At 40.8% G+C, this 23,046-nt stretch overlaps 1 protein-coding gene across 3 annotated transcripts in view; it reads left to right on the top strand.

Annotated features, from left to right (window-relative positions):
• LOC140205282 (SH3 and multiple ankyrin repeat domains protein 2-like) overlaps positions 1-23,046 on the top strand; it is a 1,215,789-nt gene that overhangs the window by 370,488 nt on the left and 822,255 nt on the right. For all 3 annotated transcript variants that reach the window (XM_072272778.1, XM_072272777.1, XM_072272779.1), the window contains 2 exons: positions 7,317-7,394; positions 15,967-16,033. In XM_072272778.1, coding sequence (XP_072128879.1) covers positions 7,317-7,394; positions 15,967-16,033 — 145 coding nt within the window. The remainder of the gene's footprint in view (positions 1-7,316; positions 7,395-15,966; positions 16,034-23,046) is intronic.

Raw genomic sequence — 23,046 nt, 5'->3', positions numbered from 1 at the left:
AGCAGCCTGCTAATTTTACCACTCCTCCATTTTCCTCTTAGTTTTGTTGCAAGTGGGAAAATGCAAGGCACAGAGCGAGGCAGGTGATGCCAAACATCCAGTGTCAAGTGTTGCAACTAACAAGCTAAACAGAAATTCAGCATGTCAAAGCCACACGCTAGTTCATTTTGGTGTGCCTCACATCTGCGATGATCATTGTTTGGTTCAGCTAGTGCTTATGAATGAATTTAAAACAGTACAACTTACAACTTTTGTGACTTCCATATCTTTTGTACGAAATTCTGGATTCATGCTCTCTCCATCGCACTCTCTCTCTCTCACCCACACAAGCACACGTGCATATAATAATACTAAAAATGCAGTGATTTGAATACACATACATATTAACACTAATACATATTTGCACACTAGCATTGCCATAACACATTAACATTATCACAAGCACTCTAATGTGCACTAGTAACACGCACATATACACTAACGTATAAATTATAACTCACACACAAATATGTGCACTCGTGTTCCTCAGAACCAATGTGCACAAAAGCTTAAAGATATATTACATCATCTGCAACTTATTCATAGTCAATGAATAAGCCTCATTTGATTTGAATCCCTTTTAAGTATTGAGTATTTTTATAATTTTACATATTTATATAATGTGCTTAAAAATAAGAAAGCAACAAAAGCCATGCTAGTTGTCTCCGTTTTGCTGAAAGTGTGTTGCTGAATGATGGTAATGTCGATGTACAGATTTTATTCTGTGATAGAAACAGAACCAGAACATGCAGGGAACACTAACTAGGTCAGGCACTATCTGCAGAAAGAGCAGAGACATCAACCTGAAGCAGTAGCTCTGCTCCTCTTTCTATGGATGCTGCCTTACTTGCCAAGAAATTCCAGCAAATTTTTGTTTTTTAATGTCATTTTTCCTGTATCTACATTTCTTTTGACTTTGCTCTATCGATTTCTACATTGTTATGTTCAATGCAGATTAAAACCTTGAACCATCTGTAAGTGGTATTTAAATAACAAATCCAGCCATTTTATCTGCACTGATTTATTCTGGAAGCAATTTAAACTCAATCTCCATTGCGGATGGCTTATGATCTTTATCTTTCTCTGCTTCTGTTATGTAGATTCTTTTTCTCTTTCTCTCTGATCTCTCCATTGTCTCCGAATCTTGGAAATACATCCCGGACATTCAAAATAGGATGAACAGGAATCTCTTACAAAAAAGAACAAAGCCATTGTCATTGGTTCCCGTAACAAGTCCCATTCCCCACCCACCAACTCCACCTAACTCACTGGCAACTCATTGTAACTAAAAGACACTTGTTGCATGAACACAAGAGATTCTGTAGACACTGGAAATCCAGAGCAACACACATAATTTCCTTTGGATATATCCACACAACTGGCTGGGTCCTTCAGTATTTTCTGTGTGTGACACTGGTTGCTGCCTGTTTGTTGTAGTTGAGCCTGGGATAATGTTTGGAACACATCTGGGCCATCACCAAGTTGGTGTTGAGTCGGTGGTGAGGAAGGCAAATACCATGTTAGCATTCATTTCAAGAGGTCTAGAATACAAGAGCAAGGATGTGATGCTGAGGCTTTATAAGGCACTGGTGAGGCCTCACCTTGAGTATTGTGAACAGTTTTGGGCTACTCTTCAAAGAAAAGATGTGCTGGCATTAGAGAGGGTCCAGAGGAGGTTCACAAGGATGATTCCAGGAATGAAAGGGTTATCATACAGGAATGTTTGATGGCTCTGGGTCTGTACTCACTGGAATTCAGATGGATGAGGGGGGATCTCATTGAAACCTTTCGAATGTTGAAAGACCTAGAAAGAGTAGATGTGGACAGGATGTTTCCCATGGTGGGAGAGTCTAGGACAAGAGGGTACAGCCTCAGGATAAGGGGCGCCCTTTCAAAACAGAGATGCGGAGAAATTTCTTTCACCAAAGGGTGGTGAATTTATGGAATTTGTTGCCATATGCAGCTGTGGAGGCCAGGTCATTGGGTGTATTTAAAGCAGAGAGTGATAGGTTCTTGATTGGACATGGCATTAAAGGTTACGAGGAGAAGGCTGGGAACTGGGTTGAGGAGGAATAAAAAAAGGATCAGCCATAATTGAATGGCGGAGCAGACTTGATGAGCCCAATGGCCTAATTCTACTCCTATGTCTTATGGTCTTATGGTCTATCCATTTCCATGACATCACCAGCACTTCCTCTACCTGATGTTGAAACTCCCATCATTTTCCTTCTTTTACACTTGATAATTTCAATGCAATCTTGCTGACCCTGCCTCTGTTCCACTCTGTTTAAATCTCCATGTGCACCTTGTTCCATTCACCTTGCACCTCCATACTTGCACTTACTCTTGGTTAAGCACCACCCTTCAATTCTTACCACCATTTTGAAATCCAATTACATTCATGTCCTCCACCATTTCTAGACTCAAATTTCAAAGTAAAATCTACTATCAAAGAATGTTATACCTTGAGTTTTATTTTCTTGCAGGCATTTACAGGAAGATAAGGAAATAGAAGAAAATTTATGAAAAAGTATACAAAGACTGACAAGCAACCAATGTGTAAAAGAAGATAAATTGTGCAAATAATAAAAAACTAAAACAATACTGAAAGCATGAGTTGTAGCACCCTTGAAAGTGAGACTGTAGGTCATAGGATCAGTGTGGTGTTTTGGTGAACCTTAGAGCAGAATGGCCAGACTAGTTCAAGATGATAGTAACTCAAATAATCATGCATTACAACTGTGGCGTGCAGAAGAGCATCACTGTAAACACAACACATTGAACATTGAAGTGGATGGGCTACAGCAGCAGAGACTATGTTCCAGGAGGTAGCCAATGAAGTGGCCACTGATTGTATTTTTATTGAATCCTCCTTCTTTGTGATTAGATGCTGGAAATCCAGAGCAACATTTACAAAATTCTAGAGGAAATCAGCAGGTCAGGCCTCACCTATGCAGGGGAATAAGGAGCTAACGTCTTGGGCCAAAATCCTTCATCAGGACTGGAACTCCAAGGTTCTTTCTTCATCCGCCCCTCCCACCTGCCCTGAAGACCCACTTCCTTCCTCATCTGGTTTCACCTATCACCTACCAGCTGCTACTTCTTCCCGTCTTCCCACTTTGTTATTCAAGCTTGATGGGCTTGAGGGGCCTGAGAAAATTCACGAGAATGATTCCAGGAATGAAAGGGTTACTGTATGAGGAACATCTGGCAGCTCTTGGGCTGTATTCCCTGGAGTTCAGGAGAATGAGGGGGGATTTCATAGAAGTATTCCGAATGATAAAAGGCCTGAACAGATTAGACATGGCAAAGTTATTTTTCATGGTAGGGGATACTAGGATAAGAGCGCACGGATTCAGGATTGAAGGACATCTATTTAGAACAGAGATGCGGAGAAATTACTTTAGTCAGAGAGTGGTAAACCTGTGGAATTTGTTGCCATCAGCGGCTGTGGAAGCCAAGTTATTGGGTGCATTCAAGGCAGAGATAGATAGGTTCTTGATTAGCCAGGGCATCAACGAGTATGGGGAGAAGGCAGGGGAGTGGGGATGACTGGAAGAATTAGATCAGCCCATGTTTGAATGGTGGAGCAGACTCGATGGGGTGAATGGCCTACTTCTGCTCCTATGTACTTATGGTCTTTTCTGAGGCTGCGTCATCTTGTCCTAGACTCTCCCAACATAGGAAACATCCTCATCACATCAACTCTATTATGGCCTTTCAACGTTTGATAGATTTCAAGAAGGTCATCCCTCATTCTTCTGAATTCCAGTGAATACAGGCCCAGAGCCATCAAATGCTCATCATATAACAAGCCATTCAATCCTGGAATCATTTTTCGTAAATCTCTTTTGAACCCTCTTCAATTTCAGCACATCCTTTCTAAGATAAGGGGCCCAAAACTGTTCACGATACTCCAAGTGTGGACTCACCAGTGGTTTATAAAGTCTCAACATTACATCTTTGTTTTTATGTTCTAGTCCTCTTGAAATAAATGCTAACATTGCATATGCCTTCCACACCACACACTCAATCTTGAAATTAACCTTTAGGAAATACTGCACAAGGACTCCCAACTCACTTTGCATGTCAGACTTCTGTATTTTCTCTCCACTTAGAAAACAGTCAATCCTTTCATTTCTTCTACCAAAGTACATGACCATATACTTCCTGACACTGTACTCCATCTGCTATTTCTTTGCCCATTCTCCTAATCTGTCGGTCCTTCTGTAGCCTCTCTACTTCCTCAAAACTACCTGCCCCTCCACCTACCTTCATATTGTCTGCAAACTTTGCAACAAAGTCTTCAATTCCATCATTTAAATCTATTGACATATGATATAAAAAGAATTGGTCCCAACAGAGACCCTATGGAATACCACTAATCACTAGCAGTCAGTCAGAAAAGGCTCTCTTTCTTCCCACTCTTTTAGCCTGCCAATCAGCCACTGCTTTATACTTGCTAGAATCTTTCCTGTAATACCATGGGTTCGTAGCTTGTTAAGCAGCCTCATATTTGACACCTTGTCAAAGGCCTTTCGAAAATCCAAGTACATAACATCAACTGATTCTTTTTTGTCTACACTGCTTGTTAGCCATGGTTGTTTCATCTTTCTTTTAGAGTACTTATTCCTCTTTGCAATGTGTATATCCTGTACCTTCTGAATTGGTTCTAGGAATTCCAGCCATTGCTACTCTTCTGTCATCCCTGCCAGTATTCTTTTCCAATCAATTCTGGTCAATTCCTCTCTCATGCCTCTGTAATTCCCTTTCCTCCACTCTAATACTCTGACTTTAGCTTCTCCTTCTTAAATTTCAGGGTGAATTCAATCATATTATTATCACTTGCTCCTTAGGGTTCTTTTACCTAAAGGTGTCTAATCAATTCTGGTTCACTGCAAAACACCCAATACCAAATAGCTAATCCTCTAATGGGCTCAGCCACAAGCTGCTCTAAAAAGCCATCTCATAGGCACTCTAGAAATTCCCCCTCCTGTATTCCAGCACTAACCTGATATTCCCAATCTACCTGCATATTGAAATCCCCCATGACTATTGTAACATTGCCCTTTTGGCATATGTTTTCTGTCTCCTGTTGTAATTTGTAGGCCAAAATCTTACTGCTGTTTGGGGGTCTGTATACAACTCCCATCAGGGTCTTTGTACCCTTGCAGTTTCTCAGCTCTACCCATAATGATTCAACACCTTCTGGCCCTATGTCACCTCCTTCTAATGATTTGATTTCAACACTGCTCCTTCTGACTTCCTGCCTGTCCTTTTGATACAATGTGTATCCTTGGACATACAGTGTAGCTCCCAGCTATAGTCTTTCAGCCATGATTCAGTGATGCCTACTACATCATACCTGCCAATCTGAAACTGTGCTGCAAGTTCATCTCCCTTAATCGGTATACCGCACGCATTCAAATACAACACCTTCAGTCCTGTATTCACCCTGTTCAACTTTGTCCACCTTTTATGTTACAGCTCATCCTGTTGACTGCAGTTTTGCCCTATTGACAGTCTCTCCTCACTACACATTGCCTCTGTTTGTAAACCAGCTACCTCATCTTCAGCACTATTATCCGCCGTTCCTCTGATACTTCTTGCATTGAAGTATACACAGCTCAGGACACTGGTCGCACCATGCTCAAGCTTTTGATTCCTAAGTTTGTCTGAGGTCTTACCAATATCTCCTTCCACAACCTTTCCACTAACTGTTATGGCAGTCTGGTTCTCATCTCCTGCAACTCTAGTTTAAACCCCACCATGCAGCATTATTAAACCTTCCTGCTAGGATATTTGTCCCTTTCCAGTTCAGATGTAAACTATTTTTTCTGTATTATTGGAAGAGAGCCCAATAATCCAAAAATCTTATGCCGTCCATCCTACACAAACTCCTTAGCCATGTATTAAACTGTATAATCTTCCTAGATCTGAACTCACTAACACGTGACACAGGTAGCAATTCTGAGATCAAACTCTGGAGGTCCTGCCCTTTAACTTAGCACCTAACTCCCAGAACCCCCGATGCAAAACCTTGTCACTTGTCCTACCCATGTCATTGGTACATACACAGACCATGACTTCTGGCTGTTCACCCTCCCCCTTAAAAATGGTGAGGACTTGATCCAGGATGCCCTGGACCCTTGCATCCAGGAGCGGACATACTATCCAGGAATCTCGTTCTCACCCATAGAATCTCCTGTCTTTTCCCCTAATTAACGAATCCCCTATCACCACATCGTACATCTTCTCCCCCACTTCCCTTCTGCGTCATAGAGGCAGGCTCATTGCCAGAGAGCTTACCACTGTGACTTTCCTCTGTTAGGTCATCCCCCTAACAGGATCCAAAGTGATATTAAATAATTTCCCACTTGGGACCAATAAAGTAATAATAATAATAATAATTATTATTATCTGTTGTTGAGGGGTATATGGCGACAGGGGTACTCTGCACTGGCTCCTTAACCTTTTCCCCTTCCTGACTGTCACCCAGTTTCCTGTGTTTTGCACCTTGGGTGTAACTACCTCTCTGTATGTCCTATCTATTACCCACTCAGCCTCCTGAATGATCGGAGTTCATCCAGTTCCAGCTTCAGCTCCTGAATGTGGTTTGTTAGTAGCTGAAGTTGGATGCATTTGTAGTTGTCAGGGACATGGAGCTTCCCCCTGCCTTTCCAAAACCTGCAAGAGTAGCATTTCACCATCCTCCCTGGCACCCCTGCTGTCCTAACTAAGCAGATATAAAGAAGACAAGGAAAAAGACCTAGAGGTTTTTTTTTTCCTTTGCTTTCTCTGACTGAAGGCTTGAAGAGCTAAAGCCTCAGGATCACCACTCTAGGTCCACTCACGGCAGTTGCATAGATGACTGCTATGCTTGTACCTGCCTTTCTTTAATTTGCTCTTACTAATCAATCCCAAATGCTGACTGGTTGCTGGTCAAAGCTCTTATTCACTGCCGCGACCTGCTGCTGCCTTCTGTTCTCAGGAAGTGGACCTGATAGGCACATGGTAGATACTAAAATGGAGGGCGATATTATTATTATAATATTAGATTGATTTTGGAATAGGATAAAATGTCTGCATAACATTGAGGACTGAAGGGCCTGTACTGTAATGTTCTATGTTAATGCAGAGGTTATCAATCCCAGTGAATAGTCTGAAACTGTATACAGGGTGTATACAACCACTACGTAAAAAAGGACTGCTAAAACCAGAGTCTTTGCACAGTTGAGCTTTTTGGGTGACCCTTTTTTATTTCTTCCAATTTCTAGGAAAGCTGTGCACGGGTTCTGTTGTTTCGTGGAACCAACAAAGAAGTGAAGAATTACAACAGCCAGACTCCATTTCAGGTAAACAACTCTTTCTCATTCCAGCAGGGAGACTTCAGTGCTAGACAAAAAAAAAGTGTGATTCTTCCCCATCATACAGTGTGGGGGAGGGGAAGTTCAAAATTCATACCGTCTGTCGAATTGCAATAGTTGGGGGATTGGGGAACTGGTCAGCTGACAGGTATTAGCATCAGCATCACGTTGTGGTGCATCTAGATACTCACCAGTTGGGAGAGGGGTGTATGCCAGATCAAGGCAAGATTCAGAAATTTATATATTTGTATAGTTCTGTAGGAAGCATAAATTTTGAAATCTGTACAGACTAACAAGAAATGCAGGATTCTGAATACAATTTGTTCAAAAGTTCAAAGTAAATTTATTATCAAAGTATGTATATATCACCATATACTACTCTGAGATTTATTTTCTTGCAGACATTCACATTTGAACAAAGAAATACAATAGAATCAATGAAAAACTAAACACAAAGATTGGCAACATCAATGTGTAAAAGAAAATAATTGAGCAAATACAAGAAAAACAAATAATAATAATAACAAAGTATTAATACGAAGAACATGAATTGTAGATTCTTTGAAAATAAGCCCATAGGTTGTGGAATAAGTTCAGAGTTGTGGTGAGTGAAGCTATCCACACTGGTCAAGAGCCTGGTGTCTGAAGTGTAATAACTTCCTAAACCTGGTGGTGTGGAAATTAAGGTTCCTGTACCTCCTTCCCAATGTCAGTAGGGAGAATAGAGGCACGGCTTGTATGGTGCGGGTCCTTAATGATAGATGTTGGTTTGTTTGTCAGAATCCTAGTGAGGAATTTGAATGATAATCTTCAGACTGATTCAAAGACTTATTGATACATACAGCGTGGACAAAGCACATTCAGCCCACCACTTCTGCAGTAACCAGTGGACACCCATCTGTATTAATCCAGGACTTGGCCCATGACATTCCTTGCCTAGGAAGTGCTTCACTAAATTGTGTCGGGCACTCTGCCTCCACGACTCTCTCAGGCAATGCGTTCCAGGTACCGACGGGAGGAGAGAGAGCAGCGCGCCGCACGTGCGCAGCCCTCCGGTGAAAAATGTTATCGTATCCGTTAAATAGGGGCCGTGGACAATTCTGATTTGATGGAGATGGACGTGAAAGCACAGAGGAACATCTGGAAAAATTTCTGAAATGCTCGTTCGCTGCTGTCGTTACTGCATGGTCGGGAATATTTCGGAGGGAAAGCCTCAAAATCCCCGGCTTTGCCTGCTGTTGGAGACCACAATGGAGGTCGAATTGTTCAGATAGAGATGGTGCTCAGTACTCGGTGTCGGACAGCTGATCAGAGCTCGAAGTTTTCTGATGACTCAGAGTTGGACTGTGGTCGGGTATGGCAGGGAGAGTTTTCCTTCTCCCGTCTGCGTGAGATGTGGGACATTTGAGAGACTTTGAACTTTTACTGCAGGAGGAAAGGGTTAGATTGGACTTAAGAGTAGGTGAAAAGGTCGGCACAGCATTGTGGGCCGAAGGGCAGTACTGTGCTGTAATGTTCTATATTCTATGTATATTTGAGAATGTATAACATTATTCTATCAGTCTGTGAATGTTAACTAGAACAGTGTGAATTAATACTGGTGCGGTAATAGGCCACAGTCAGCATGGTTTCCTTGAGGAAAAGTCTTGCCTGACAAACCTGCTGGAATTCTTTGAAGAAATAACAAGCAGCATAGACAAAGGAAAATCGGTTGATGTTGTATACTTGGATTTCCAGAAGGCCTTTGACGAGGGGCCTCACATGATGCTCCTTAACAAGCTACAAGCCCATGGAGTTACAGGAAAGATTCTAGCATGGATAAAGCAGTGACTGATTGGCAGGAGGCAAAGAGGGGGAATAAAGGGAGCCTTTTCTGGTTGCTGCCAGTGACTAGTGATGTTCCAAAGGGATTGGTGTTGGGACCAATTCTTTTTATGTTACATGTAAGTGATTTGGATGATGGAATTGATGGCTTCGTTGCAAAGTTTGCAGGCAATATGAAGATAGATGGAGGGCATGTAGTTTTGAGGAAGTAGAGAGGCTACAGAAGGATGAGGAAGATTAGGAGAATGGGGAAAGAAATGGTAGATGGAATACAATATTGGTAAGTGGTATGGTCATGCACTTAGATAGAAGAAATGGGAGACCGCTTCACCGAGTGCCTAAGGTCCATCCGCCAGAAAAAACGGGATCTCCCAGTGGCCACCTATTTTAAATCCACTTCCATATCTATCCATGGACTCGTCCACAGTCATGATGAGGCCACACTCAGGTTGGAGGAGCAACAGCTTACATTCCATATGGGTAGCCTCCAAACTAATGGCATGAACATTGATTTCTCAGTTTTCTGGTAAAGCCTTCCTCCCCTTCACCATTCCCCATCTCCTTTTCTCTCTCTCACTTTATGAGTATTGTGAGCAGGTTTGGGCCCCTTAAATTAGAAAGGATGTGCTGAAACTGGAGAGGATTCAAAGAAGGTTTACGAAAATGATTCCAGGATTGAATGGCTTGTCATTTGAAGAGTGTTTGATGGTTCTGAGCCTGTATTCACTATAATTCAGAAGAATGAGGGGTGACCTCATTGAAATGGTAAAAGACTTCGATAGAGTGGATGTAGAGAGGATGCTTCTAATTTTTGGAGAGTATAAGACCTTAAGACCAGAGGACACAGCCTCAGAATAGATGGGAATCCTTTTAGGAAGGAAGTGAGGACGTATTTCTTCAGCCAGAGTGTGGTGAATCTGTGGAATTCTTTAGCACAGGCAACTGTGGAGACCAAGTCTTTATGAATATTTGAGGTAGAGGTTGATAGATTCTTGATTGGTTAGGGCTTGGAAGGGATATTGGGAGAAGGCAGGAGGTTGGGGCTGAGAGGAAAATTGGATCAGCCATGACAAAATGGTGGAGCAGACTCGATGGCCAAGTGGCCTAATTCTGCTCCTATATCTTTATGGTCTTATGGTACTTCAGTGCACACCAGCACTGTTGCAATGCTGGTGAATTTACTGCATTGATATTGCATCTATGGAAATGCACTGTTGTATTACTCTGTGAGTTAGCTTGACTACTGAATGAGTGTGAAAGTTTGCAAGATTTTTCTCTCACTCTGAAAAGCTTGGCAAAATCTGTGTAAATCAAATGGGATTAATGTAGGAACAGTGTAAAACAATTGAATTCCACAACCTATGGACTCAGTTTCAAAGACTCTACAATTCATGTTCTCAGTTATGTGTATGTCTGTATGTATCTATTTATTTATTTTATATTTCCACAGATTGCCTTCTTTTGCACATTGGTTGTTTGCCAGTTTAGGAATACCTTGTGGCTAAATATTTTAATTCCGATTCCTATTCCTGTTCCGACGTGTCGATCCATGGCCTCCTCTCGTGCCAAGCTGAAGCCACACTCAGGGTGGAGGAGCAACACCTTATCTTCCATCTGGGTAGCCTCCAACCTGATAGCATGAATATTGATTCCTTATCTTCCATCTGGGTAGCCTCCAACCTGATAGCGTGAATATCGATTCCTTATCTTCCATCTGGGTAGCCTCCAAACTGATAGCGTGAATATCGATTCCTTATCTTCTATCTGGGTATCGTCCAAACTGATAGCATGAATATCGATTTCTCCTTCCACCCGCCCCCCCCCCCCCACCCATTTCCCACTCTTACTTTTTCACATCGGCCTATTACTTCCCCCTGGGTTGCTTCCTTGTTCCCTTTTTCCTATGGTCTGCTCTCCTCTCCTATCAGATTCTTTCTACTCCAGCCCTTGACCTTTCTCACCCAGCTGGCTTCATCTGTCACCTTCCAGATAGTCTCTTCCCCTCCTCCCACCTTTTTATTCTGGCATCTTTCCCCAACATTCTCAGTCCTGAAGAAGGGTCTTGGCCTGAAACCTGGACTGTTTACTGTTTTCCACAGATGCTGCCTGACTTGCCACATTCCTCTAGCATTCTGCGTGTTTTGCTTTGGATTTCCAGAATCAGCAGACTTTCTTGGGTTTCTGTGTAGTTTTTCAGTGATTTTGTTGTATTTCTTTGTTCTACCGTGAAGGCCTGCAAGGAAATGAATCTTAGGGTAGTATATGGTGACATATATGTACTTTGATAATAAATTTACTTTGAAATGTAAACTCAGTGGACTGAAGGGCCTTTTTCTGTGAGTTATCACTCCAGGAGCCTTCTCTGTTATACTGTTGTTATAACAGTAGAGCAGCTGTTATATCCTGCATTTGAATGTTGGTTCTATGTGTCTTATTACTGTAGCTATGGTGATTCCTGAATAAACCTTTGAATTCTGAAGAAATTTTCATTTGCTTACGTTTACATAGCAGCCCTCATATCCTCAGGCTGTGGGAAATCCCCTTAAAGTGTAACCATTGGTGCATTATCAGGAAACGCACCAACCAATATACTCAGCATAGACCCACAAAAGTAATGAGACAAAGCTCTGCGGTTTCTGTGGGAAATGAATAGCCCCAAGTACTGACCCATTTAAATTGAACACCATCTCTAATAAGCAGTTGATTCACAATTGAACTCCAGTTATTGTGGCATTATTTTGCAATTCCTCTTCAACAACTCGTGTGCCAAGTGTCAACTCATTGTTGCCTTTCTGGCATTGACTGATTATAGACTTTTTGCACAAGAAGTACAATGAAAGAGCCTACGTGGGATATTGTCGTCAGAAAGCAATTGAAAACTCAAGAGATAATGAGGCATAAAATTACACCCTGGGATACTACCACACAAATGCTCAAAGCAACCATCTCCTGCTCAGTGGCTTCAATCTGTGCAGCACTATTGGCAAACTAAAGTGCCAGGGTGCTTCAGAGGAACACTGCCAATCAAAATATAACTGGCAGACCTCCTTATCATAGCCCCTACAAGTAGGTCTGATCATTAATATATACAGTATAGAAGGCAATTGATCACTGTGGGGTCCCAAATGACCGATCATCGAACATCGATCTTTGTGGAACCCAATAGACTGAATATTGATCTCCGTGGAACCTAATATGCTGAATATTGATCTCTGTCAGACTTAAAAGACTGAATATTGATCTCTGTGGAACCCAACAGACTGAATATTGATCTGTGTGAACCCAATAGACTGAATATTGATCTCTGTGAACCCAATAGACTGAATATTGATCTCTGTCAGATCCAAAAGATTGAATATTGATCTCTGTGGGACCCAACAGACTGAATATTGATCTCTGTCAGACCCAATAGATTGATTATTGATCTCTGTGGGATCCAATAGACTGATTTCTAGTCACTGAAATGACTGTTGACCAATTCCTTTTGCTTCTTCCAACTGAGGAACATTTGGTCCATATTTCTCTCTTCCCCACCACCCATTACAAACACAAGCGGTTCTGTAGATGCTGGAAATTCATAGTAATACAAACTGCTAGTGGTAGTCAGTAGGTCATGTAATGAATATTCCTCCAGTGTGCACTTTTATTTCACTGTTGATGAATGTTTTACACAGTAGTATAATAAAATTTAAAAATATCCTGGGGAAAAAGGGCTCCATTGAGTTTAAAGGAACATGGGATAAAGGGTCCTGTTGTATTTCATGGGAGCAACTACATATTCATAGCGCGCTGCCACAGGAAATCAACAACCATTATCAAAGAATACCACCACCCAGGCCATGCCCTTTTCTCACTATTACCATTGGGCAGGAGGTACAGAAATCTTAGGTCCCACACCACCGGGTACAGGAACAACTCTTTCCCTAAACCAAACTAATGTGGATAACTTCAAACACCTCAACACTGAATTGATTCCATGACTTACAGTCCTTACAGTCTCAACTTTAAGGACTTTTTACAAATCTTTCTCATTTTTTTTATCGGTACAGTTTCTCTTCTTTTGATTGTTCATCTGTTTCTATGCGTTTATGTACAATTTTTAATAAATTATTTATTTTATTTAGAGATACAGTGGAGAACAGTCCCTCATGGCCCAATGAGATACATTGCCCAGCAACACGCCTATTTAGCACCAGCCTAATCACAGAATAATTTATAATGATCAATTAACGTAGTAACTGGTACATTTTTGGGCTGTGGGAGGAAATTGGATCACTTGGAAATAAGTATTGTACAGGAAGGATGCACAAACTTCTTAAGGACAGAATCAGAGTTTAACTCTGAACTCCAACACCATGAGCTGTAATAGTATTGCACTAAGAGCTACACTATTGTATTCGTTTTTTTTCCTGTTAATGCCTTCAAGCAAATGAATCTGAAGGTAGTATATGGTAACATATACAGACTGTTATAATTATTTTTTTGAACTTTGGTATTTTCCGCTATCTCAATGCTGTTTTCATTCGGAGAATATTCCTCCTCTGACAGCAATTCCTGGCAATCCATCCAACCAATGTTTGCTCAACAGCTTTTTTAACAGAAGGCAACATGACAGTCAATGATGGTCATCAGAAAGCATGAATAGAAAGAGATACTGAATTGATGCATCTTTCACTTCAGGGGAAAAAGTCCTACACATTTGAATAAAAATCTGAAAACTGAGAGGTGCTAGAAAGCTGAAATAAAAAACAAAATGTTTGTAACACTCAAGAGTACAGGCAGCATATGTGTAAAGAGAAACAGTTAATGTTTCAGATCTGAGACATTTCCCTGGACCTAAGCATGTATTGTTTCTCCATAGCTCCTGGGCGACCAGCTGTACATTAAGATAGATCTTTTCTGATTTTGAGAAGCCCTAAACTGATTTCTAACCAATGACATACCATTTCAATTGTTGCCTAAGAAACAGAGCATCAAATTTACACACAGCAAGCTTCCTTGAAATAATGAGCAGTTGATGTTTATTTTATGATTTGGGGAATGAAGGAGAAGATGAGGTGTATGCAAATTTGAGGGTCAGAGAGGGTCAATGTACTCAGTCTTTTTCTCAGGGGTAGGGAATCAAAAACCTAAAGGGCAAAGGTTTAAGGTGAGAGGAGAAAGATTTAATAGGAACTTGAGAGGGAACTTTTGTATGCAGAAGGTATATGGAATGAACAGCCAAAGTGGTTGACGCAGTTACCATGACAATTTGAAAAAGGCAGTTGGACTAGTACTGTACATGGGATATGAAAGGTTTAGAATACTATGGGTGAAACTTACTTCCCTGCCTTCTCTGCAGTGAGGCTTTAGCTGTGAAGACGCATTGCTTGAGTCGTGGGACCCCCTCCCTACCAAGTAGGAAATACTTACAACTAATTCAGTAGTTTAAACAGAGTTTATTTTTGATGTTACATATTTAAATTGAGACAATAGTTATTAACACACATTTAACACTAACAGAAAATTTCTAATGTATAAAAGACTTGCAAGTTACAAAAGATTTCCAAGCACAGGTATAATTTTTATAACTAGAAGAACATAATGAGTTGCACATGAACGAGTCAGCTATTGTAAGAACAGAAGGTTGAGGAATGAAATCTCATTCTTCTTTCTGTAACTTGATCATTCTGCCAGTCTCCTTGTCATTCCAAACAGTCCCCAATGCTCCCAATATTTATACTATTTTTCTACTGGATAACATCTTCTGCATATGATGTTTTCTGGATATCTTTGCTGGGACAAAGTAACTCACACAGATGGTCTTAAAACTTACGGCAACAGAGATCCCAAACATCCACAATTAATGCTGTGAGGGATGACTCTCTGAGCACAAAAACATCCTAACCTGTATCCATGTTTGATGTGCTAAGTAACAGAACTTGTGTTTGGCTAATGCAGACAAGAGTTTTCCTGGTTTCTTCACTTTGCAGATTTATGCCTCTAACTTTAAACTGATCGCTGCTTGCAATTTACATAAAGCAATGGGGACTAGTTCTTGCTTACAACTAAAAGCTGAGCAAAGCAAAGTTTAACTTTATCACCAACAACTCTGACCCTTTGATCATGACACTGCGCTAGAAAGCTGAGTTTAGCACTAAGCCTCTCAGGCTCTGGAAAGTGAATATCAATCACAGTGATTATTCTCAATACATTGAGGGTTATTCACAGTCAGCCTCCTTCAAAGCTTATTCCAAATGTGTAAAAGAAATTAGAGGCAGTCAGTGAATATGAAGGTTTATGGATTTTCTGACTAGGTAGGAGAGTTGCTAGCCAATATTTATTGTAGAATATATCAAGGCAGTACATCAGTCTGAAACATTACTGGGTTGCAAATGCTCAATAAAAATGTCACATCAGAATTAATTACTCCTAATTGCTTTGTTATGAAAAATGGTGACAGGATTTTATTGATGTTGATTCAGCACAATAATGAATTAAATTGAAACTTTGCTATCTTTCTGTACATTCTATATATCTCATATGTTATTTTTTCTCAATGTGTGGTTTAAATTTAAAGTGTAGCGAAGATCTGCTGAGAGTGCATTAGATTCTGCAGAATGATATATTGCCACATTTGATACAGAGTAGATGTTTCAGAGTTTCTAATGGAAGCTGTCAGTGATTCTAAAAGGCAATTCATTGTTGAGCTTTCTCCCTGTCTGTCAGTCATGCTGACTTTGCATTTTTTTTTCAGGTGGCGATAATAGCAGGCAATTTTGAATTGGCTGAATTTATCAAGAATCACAAAGAAACTGATATCGGTGAGTTGATCAGTGAGGGCAATTGCACACAGATAATGCCACCACAATTAAAGCTGTATCTTTTGCCTTCTCTTTATAATGATTGATGTATTCTGACACTGAAACGTTTGCACCATCTTCCTAGTTATCACTTGCTGTATCTCAGAACATAAAATCGCAGAATTTTGTTAAGAAATTCTTCTTTTATTATTGGCATGGAGGTTTACATGGGTTGCAGTCATGAGACATCCCTGGAATGTGCCAGAGTCTTACAGTGATTTGGTTATGGTGAAATTCCCTCAAGTGTTTGCATAAACCAGAATATAAAATTTCTTTTTAATCAGTGCAGTGGAGCAGTGTAATCAATTATTGACTGGAGGGGGTCTCAGTGTGATTGAATGAACTTAATCTAAGATTGAAAAAAATGTGTGTGCATGCAATTAGCTGTACAAAATGATTGTAGGACCTGGGTTGGCCAGATTTGAATATTTAAACCAGTATTGCCAGGGGAACTGGTTTCATTTGAGACTTCATATATCTCTGCAACTTCATTTCTCCAGCAATGGGTTACCAAGAACAAGACCCTTCATCAGCACTGTAAAAGAAGGGGAAGAAGCCAGAATAAGAGGATTTGGGGGGGGGGTGTGGGGAAAAGGAAGGAGTAAAGCTGGGAGGTGATAGGTGAAACCAGGTGGGTGGGTGAGGAGAGAAGCTGGGAGATAATTGTTAGAAAATTTAAAAGGTAAAGGGATGAAGACGAGGGAATCTTACAGGAGAAGAAAATGGACCATGGAAGAAAGGGAAGGAGAAAGGGCACTATGGGGGAGGTGAAGGACAGGTGAGAAGAGAAGGGCACCAGAATGAGGGATGGAAAAAGAGAGAAGGAGGAAGAGAGAAGAAATGTCCTGAAGTTAGAGAAATCAATGTTCATGTCATCAAGGCGAAGGCAGAATACGTATGGCTCTCTAACCTGATTTTCACCTCATAATGGCAGTAGTGGAGGCTGTGGACTGATATGACAGATAAGAAGGGAGCTAGAATAGGAAATAGAAGAGAGAAGGGAGAGAGGGAGAAATTAAAGGACGTTTGAGAAATTTAAGTTTATGTAGTAAGGTTAGAGGCTATCCAGGCAGACTATGAGGTGTTACTACTCCAAACATTTCATTCTCATTCATAGACGCTGCCTGACCTGCTGAGTTCCATTAGCATTTTGTGTGTCAATCATTTGATTGTTAAATTTAATGATCTGTTATGTTGCTTCTGTCACATGAGCACAAATTGTTGAGCTATCTGGGCAGAAACTACTGATCCTCTCAAAACAATCTGCTTGTGAGTATTCAGTTATAAATGGAAGGTAAATCTTCTTCAGTTGTTGATTTGTGCAGAGTTTGTTTAATTTTTTGATTCTCTCCCAGGAGCCAAACTAATCAATGTTACTGGAATAGATGTGTTTTTAAATGCGCTCTTACAAAATGTAGAACTTGTGTTTGTGTAAAAGAATAGATGAACTGCTGTAAAAGATCACTAAAGCCTTGATGTTCAAGATTGTTTAATGCCATTTGCAGAACACAAGTGTAAATGAGAGTAAAATCATTGTAACTCTGGAACTAATGCAGCATAGAAAGTATGATAAGATAAAGAAAATGATATTAAAAACACACAGTAAATGTAAATGCATAAGATAGCTTATATACAAAGGTTAATTGTATGTTCATAAAGTGACACTTGGCACAGGAGTGTCTGTACATACGGCAACTGATAGGAAATGATAAATTAGTGGTGGTTGGGTGTGTGGAGAGGTGGGTTAGTGGGTGGAGGTGTTGATCAGCCTTACTGCTTGTGGAAAGCAATTGTTTTACAATTTGATGCTCCTGGCAAGGATGCTATGTAGCCTTCTCCCTGATGGGAGGAGGACTAACAGCCCATGAGCAAGGTGGGTGGGATCCTTCATGATGTTACTGGCCCTTTTCTGGCATCTTTGTGCATATAGGTTCTTGGGTAGACTGGTGCCGGTGCTGTGTTGCGTGGTTTTGACTACATGCTGCAGAGCCTTCCTATCCATCATAGTGCAGTTTTCACAGCAGCTGATAGGAAAGCACTTCAGAGGGTCGTCTCTAGCACACAGAATATCATCGGGACACAGCTCCCAGCCCTGGAGGACCCCTATAGCTCTTGCTGCCTAAGGAAAGCTACAAGCATCTGTAAGGACAATACACACCTCAATCATCTGTTTGAACTTCTTCCATCTGGCAGATGTTATAAGATTTTCTATGCCCGCACTTCTGGACTGAAACATAGCTTTTTCCCCAGAGCTATAATTGCTCTGAGCCAATCGATCAAGCATCATCCATAAATTTGTTATATTGCTACTTTTAATTCTGGTTTTATGGCTGTCATGCATCTGAGTTGCGCTTTTGTACTGCTGGACATTGCTTGTACAGGCTGGTTACTTGATTTTACTTATTGTTTATTTGTTGTTTTATAGCATTGAGTATGAGAGTTGCAAACTCATTTTCGTTGTATTGGTGCATGACAAATTGTACTATGCAATGACAATAAAGATATTTCATTTCATTTCATACCATTCCTGGGCCCCGAGAGCAAAGAACAAGCTGAGGTTTGATTGAATTAAGCACAGAGTGAATTGGAAAGTTTGAATGCTGGTTGAATAATGGTGGCAGGGCCTGGGCCCAAAAGCATAGAGAAGCGGCAGGGCCTTGATCTGGGAGCGAGGAACAACCCAAGGTCTGGACAATCTAATCCAAGGTTGGGCTGGATTAAAGAGGTCAAGGTGTTGAGGAGGTGAGGGAATGCTGCTTTGCAAGATTCATTCACCTGTGTGTTGAACTGAAGCTGTGGCCTGCAACTAATGGGCTCCTGAATTGGCGGCAGTGATGTCTGGCTTCATGGCTGTGGACTCAATTTAGTGAACTTCAGTTGTTTGCTTGCTTTTGTTGTTTGCATGATTCATTTTTTTCTGCATATTGGGTGTTTGACGGTCTTCTTAAATGGGTATGATTGTGTTTCTTTGTTTTGTAGCTGCCTGTAAGGAGGTGAATCTCAAGGTTGTATGAAGTATACATACTTTGATAATAAATGTACTTTGACTTTGATGCAGTGATGCAGCATGTTAATATGCGTATCAGTAGAATGTCATGAGGCTTTTTCTTTAGCCTCCTCGGAAACTAGAGGCACGGGTGAGCTTTTCCAATTGTTTAATTTGGCATTGGTTACCAGCTCCATTTTTTGGTTGGTCAATTATGTTGATTCAGATGCTTCTGAAGCCAATTTAGTGTAATTCTAGTAAACTCTTTGGGTTAGTAACAAGATGCAGGAGGCAATGAAAGAACCTCCTTGTTCCTATGGTAGGTGACAATGCATTTAGATGAAGGTTTATTTGTTTTGTTTGGCAACCAGGCATCAATTGCTTTCTGGAAGATCAAACAGCTGAATGGAGTTGTAGCAACGGTTTCAGTCGATTGTGATTGGCTGTCTTGATGTTCAATGTGGGTTCTGACCACCAGCACTTACCAGTGATCTCTACCATCCAATATCATGCAGAATCTAAGGAGGAGAATTCAACCTCATGCCTCTGGTCCAATTTATTTGCTCTTTGCAGACCTTTCTCTGACTCAGGTCGATAAATGGTGTGTTAGGCAAGGTGTTCATTTTGCTGTTTTCAGGTCATGTCTGTGCTGCTGACACAGATAGAGGAGAAAGTGGGTCTCTTTCTTAGTCTGAGAGAGGAGGATATTATGTTTGGCAGGATAATGCAAAGTATGCAGAGTCAATATCTTGTTAAAGCCCCTGTTCAATGTTCAGTCTCAGAAGAATAACTTCATCATCTTCACTCACCCCATCACTAAACTGTTCCTACAACTATGGAAATAACAGAAATTCTGTAGATGCTGGAAATTCAAGCAACACACATCAAAGTTGCTGGTGTTAGTAAGTTAGTTAGTAAGATCTCTTACTAACTCTTCCTTCAGTTAGTCCTGACGAAGGGTCTCAGCCTGAAACGTCGACTGTACCTCTTCCTAGAGATGCTGCCTGGCCTGCTGCGTTCACCAGCAACTTTGATGTGTGTTGCCTACAACTATGGACTCATTTTCAAGAACTCGCATTTTATATTTTTCATATTTATTATTTATTATTATTATTTATTTTTTCTATTTACGTTTATATTTGCATTATTGTTGTCTTTTGCACACTCATTGCCTACACTGTTTGTGTGGTCTTTTATAGATTCTATTATGGTTATTAGATTTGAGCAGCCCACAAGAAAATGAACTTTAGGGTTGTATATGGTGACATATATGTATTTTGAGATTAAACTTACTTTGAACTTTGAACCTTTGTATTATTGTAGTTTCAATTTTTTGGGAACAATGGGGTTTTCACTGTGTACCCAACTGAGTGAAGAGTAGTCACCTACTCATTCAAACTGAAAGTTCAAAGTAAATTTATTATCAAAGTATTTATATGTCACCATATAGTACCCAGAGATTCATTTTTGTGGGCATTCACAGTAGATCAAAGGAATATAATAGGATCAGTGACTCCAATGAAGCATGCAGAGGTACCGTCCTTCTCTCTGAGAACTCTTATAGATAACGTACTTGAAAAAATGTTGATACAATATTTGTATACTGCGTGATTGTTTTAATTAAAATTTGCCATGTCCAGTGTTTAATAATACCCTCAAAACTCTTGGAAGAGTTATCATTTTAAATTTAAATTATACTGGCAAATAAGAGCAACTACTTTATATTGGGCAAAATTGCCAACAAGAAGTGTGAGAATGTCATCTGTTTAACTGCCCAATATGGTTGGGGCTACTAACTAAAGCCGCAGTTCTCCTGCTTTAGTCTGTGGGCAGGCAGCTATTTGCCCAGAGACAGCAGTGCAAGAACTCAATGTTTCTGATCCTGAAGTGAGATCTGTGTCAACTGTAAGGCTCTGCAGATTTTTCTTGATTTACGAATATTGAGTTTATAACTTTGGGTTTTTGTGTAGTTTGACTTCGATTTACATTTCTCTTTAATTCTCCGTAGCATAGAACATAACCCTCTCTGCCTGCAGGAATACTCTGCACCATTCCTGCTGGTGTCTGTATTTTCTTCCTGTGCCAGCAGGGGTTTCCTCTGTGTGCCTCCAGTTTCCTCTCAAGTACAGGGTTAGTAGGTAAATTGGTTATGTGTGTGTAACTGGGTGGTGCAGGTTCATTGGGCTGGAAGGGCCTGTTACCATGCTGTTTCTCTAATTAAAAATAATAAAATAATGCCTACAGTGCAATTCCGCTAGCTTCTTCAATTTACACAATTTTATCTCATGAAGCATATTCCAGTGAACTTTGTAAATAAAAATCAAATAATAAATTAATTCTGAGGATACTGGAAACATTCAGCAAGTCAGGTAGCAGTAATGGGCAGAGAAACAGAGATAACGTCTCAGATTGAAAACCCTGAGCCAACAAGCTATAATATCCATCCTTGTCAAAAACTGGTCTGTCTCACCTACAATACTGGGCATGAGTCTTATCACATATGTATTGCTAAGGTGCCTAAGACTTTTGCACCGTACTGTATTTGTCCACGTGGAGTGGAGAGCGAACTTGTATATCTGGCGGGAGTAAAGGGTGTTGGGAATGGTGAGGATGGTGCGCTATGGGAGGGGTGTGGGACAGGTGTCAGCGAAGGAGTGCCAGGCCAGGTTGGTAGAGAGGGTACAGACACACCCAGCCCTGAGAGAATAGACAAGGTAATTTGATTCCAAACAATTAGTTGATTGATCATTATCCAAGGTCTCTGGAGCTTGCCACTCCCTCCACTCATCCCAAACATGATTCCCCTCTCCCTGCCCCCTTCCCACTCTCGGTCCATGACAGAGACCCATATCAGAATCAGCTCTATCATCACTCACACGTCATGAAATTTGTTTTTTTTTTTGCGGCAGCAGTACAGTTCAATACATAAAATTATTACAGTACTGTGAAAAAGCCTTAGGCTCCCTAGCTATATATATGTGCTCAAGACTTTTGCACAGTACTGTACATGTGGATTGAGTGGTGTAAGTGGAATCCTCCTCCTCTCAGCCTGCAGAAGACCTTCTGACCAAATTCAAGATGGTATTAAGGACATGATGTGTCCTTGGTAACACCGATATTGCCACATGAGCCTCCTGATGATGACAGACAGTTCCTTCATCACTGGCAGACCCCAGTCAGTACAGATTGGCAACAACTTCTCCTGCACAATGGCCGCCAGCATAGGTGCACCACAGGTCTGTATGCTTAGCCTCTTGCTCAACTCACTTTATACCTATGAGCATGTGGCCAAGTTCAGCTCCAATGCTGTACAGTATTTAAGTGTACTATTTTTAACTGTTGTTGGCTGAATTAAAGATGGTGGTGAATCGGCATATTGGATAGAGGTGGAAGACATGGTTGAGTGGTGCCATAACCACAATCTCTCTCTCTCCCAACATTAGCAAAACCAAAGAGTTAATTATTAACTACAGGAAGAAGACTTAGGTCCATAAACCAGTCCTCATTAGGGAAAATGAGTTGCAGAGGGTCAGTAGCTTTATATTCCTTGGAACTGACATCTCAGAGGATCTGTACTGGGACCAGCACACAAGTGCCATCTCAAAGAAGGCACAACAGCGCACCTACTTTTTTATAAGTTTGCATAGATTAGGCAGGTCATTAAAAACCTTGGCAAACTTCTATAGACGCACAGTAGAGAGCATCGTAACTGGTTGAATCATGGCCCGGTATGGAAACACCAAAGCTCAGGAAAGAAGAAGTCTACAGAAAGTGGTGGATATAGCCAGTCCATCACAGGCAAAGCTCTCCCCATAACTAAGTACATTTACAAGAAGCGCTGCCATAATAAAGTAGCATCCACCATCAGATAACCCCAACCCTACCATTCAGGCTATGAAGACAGAGGTTAAACAAGCCTTAGGGCCCACATCACCAGATACAAGAACAGTTACTACCATTCAACCATCATCCTCCTGAAACTGTGTAG

Source organism: Mobula birostris, chromosome 11, assembly GCF_030028105.1.
Source record: "Mobula birostris isolate sMobBir1 chromosome 11, sMobBir1.hap1, whole genome shotgun sequence".
Classification (NCBI taxonomy): Eukaryota; Metazoa; Chordata; class Chondrichthyes; order Myliobatiformes; family Myliobatidae; genus Mobula; species Mobula birostris.
The sequence above is the reverse complement of the archived record's forward strand: the minus strand, read 5'-3'. Positions and strand labels throughout refer to the sequence as shown.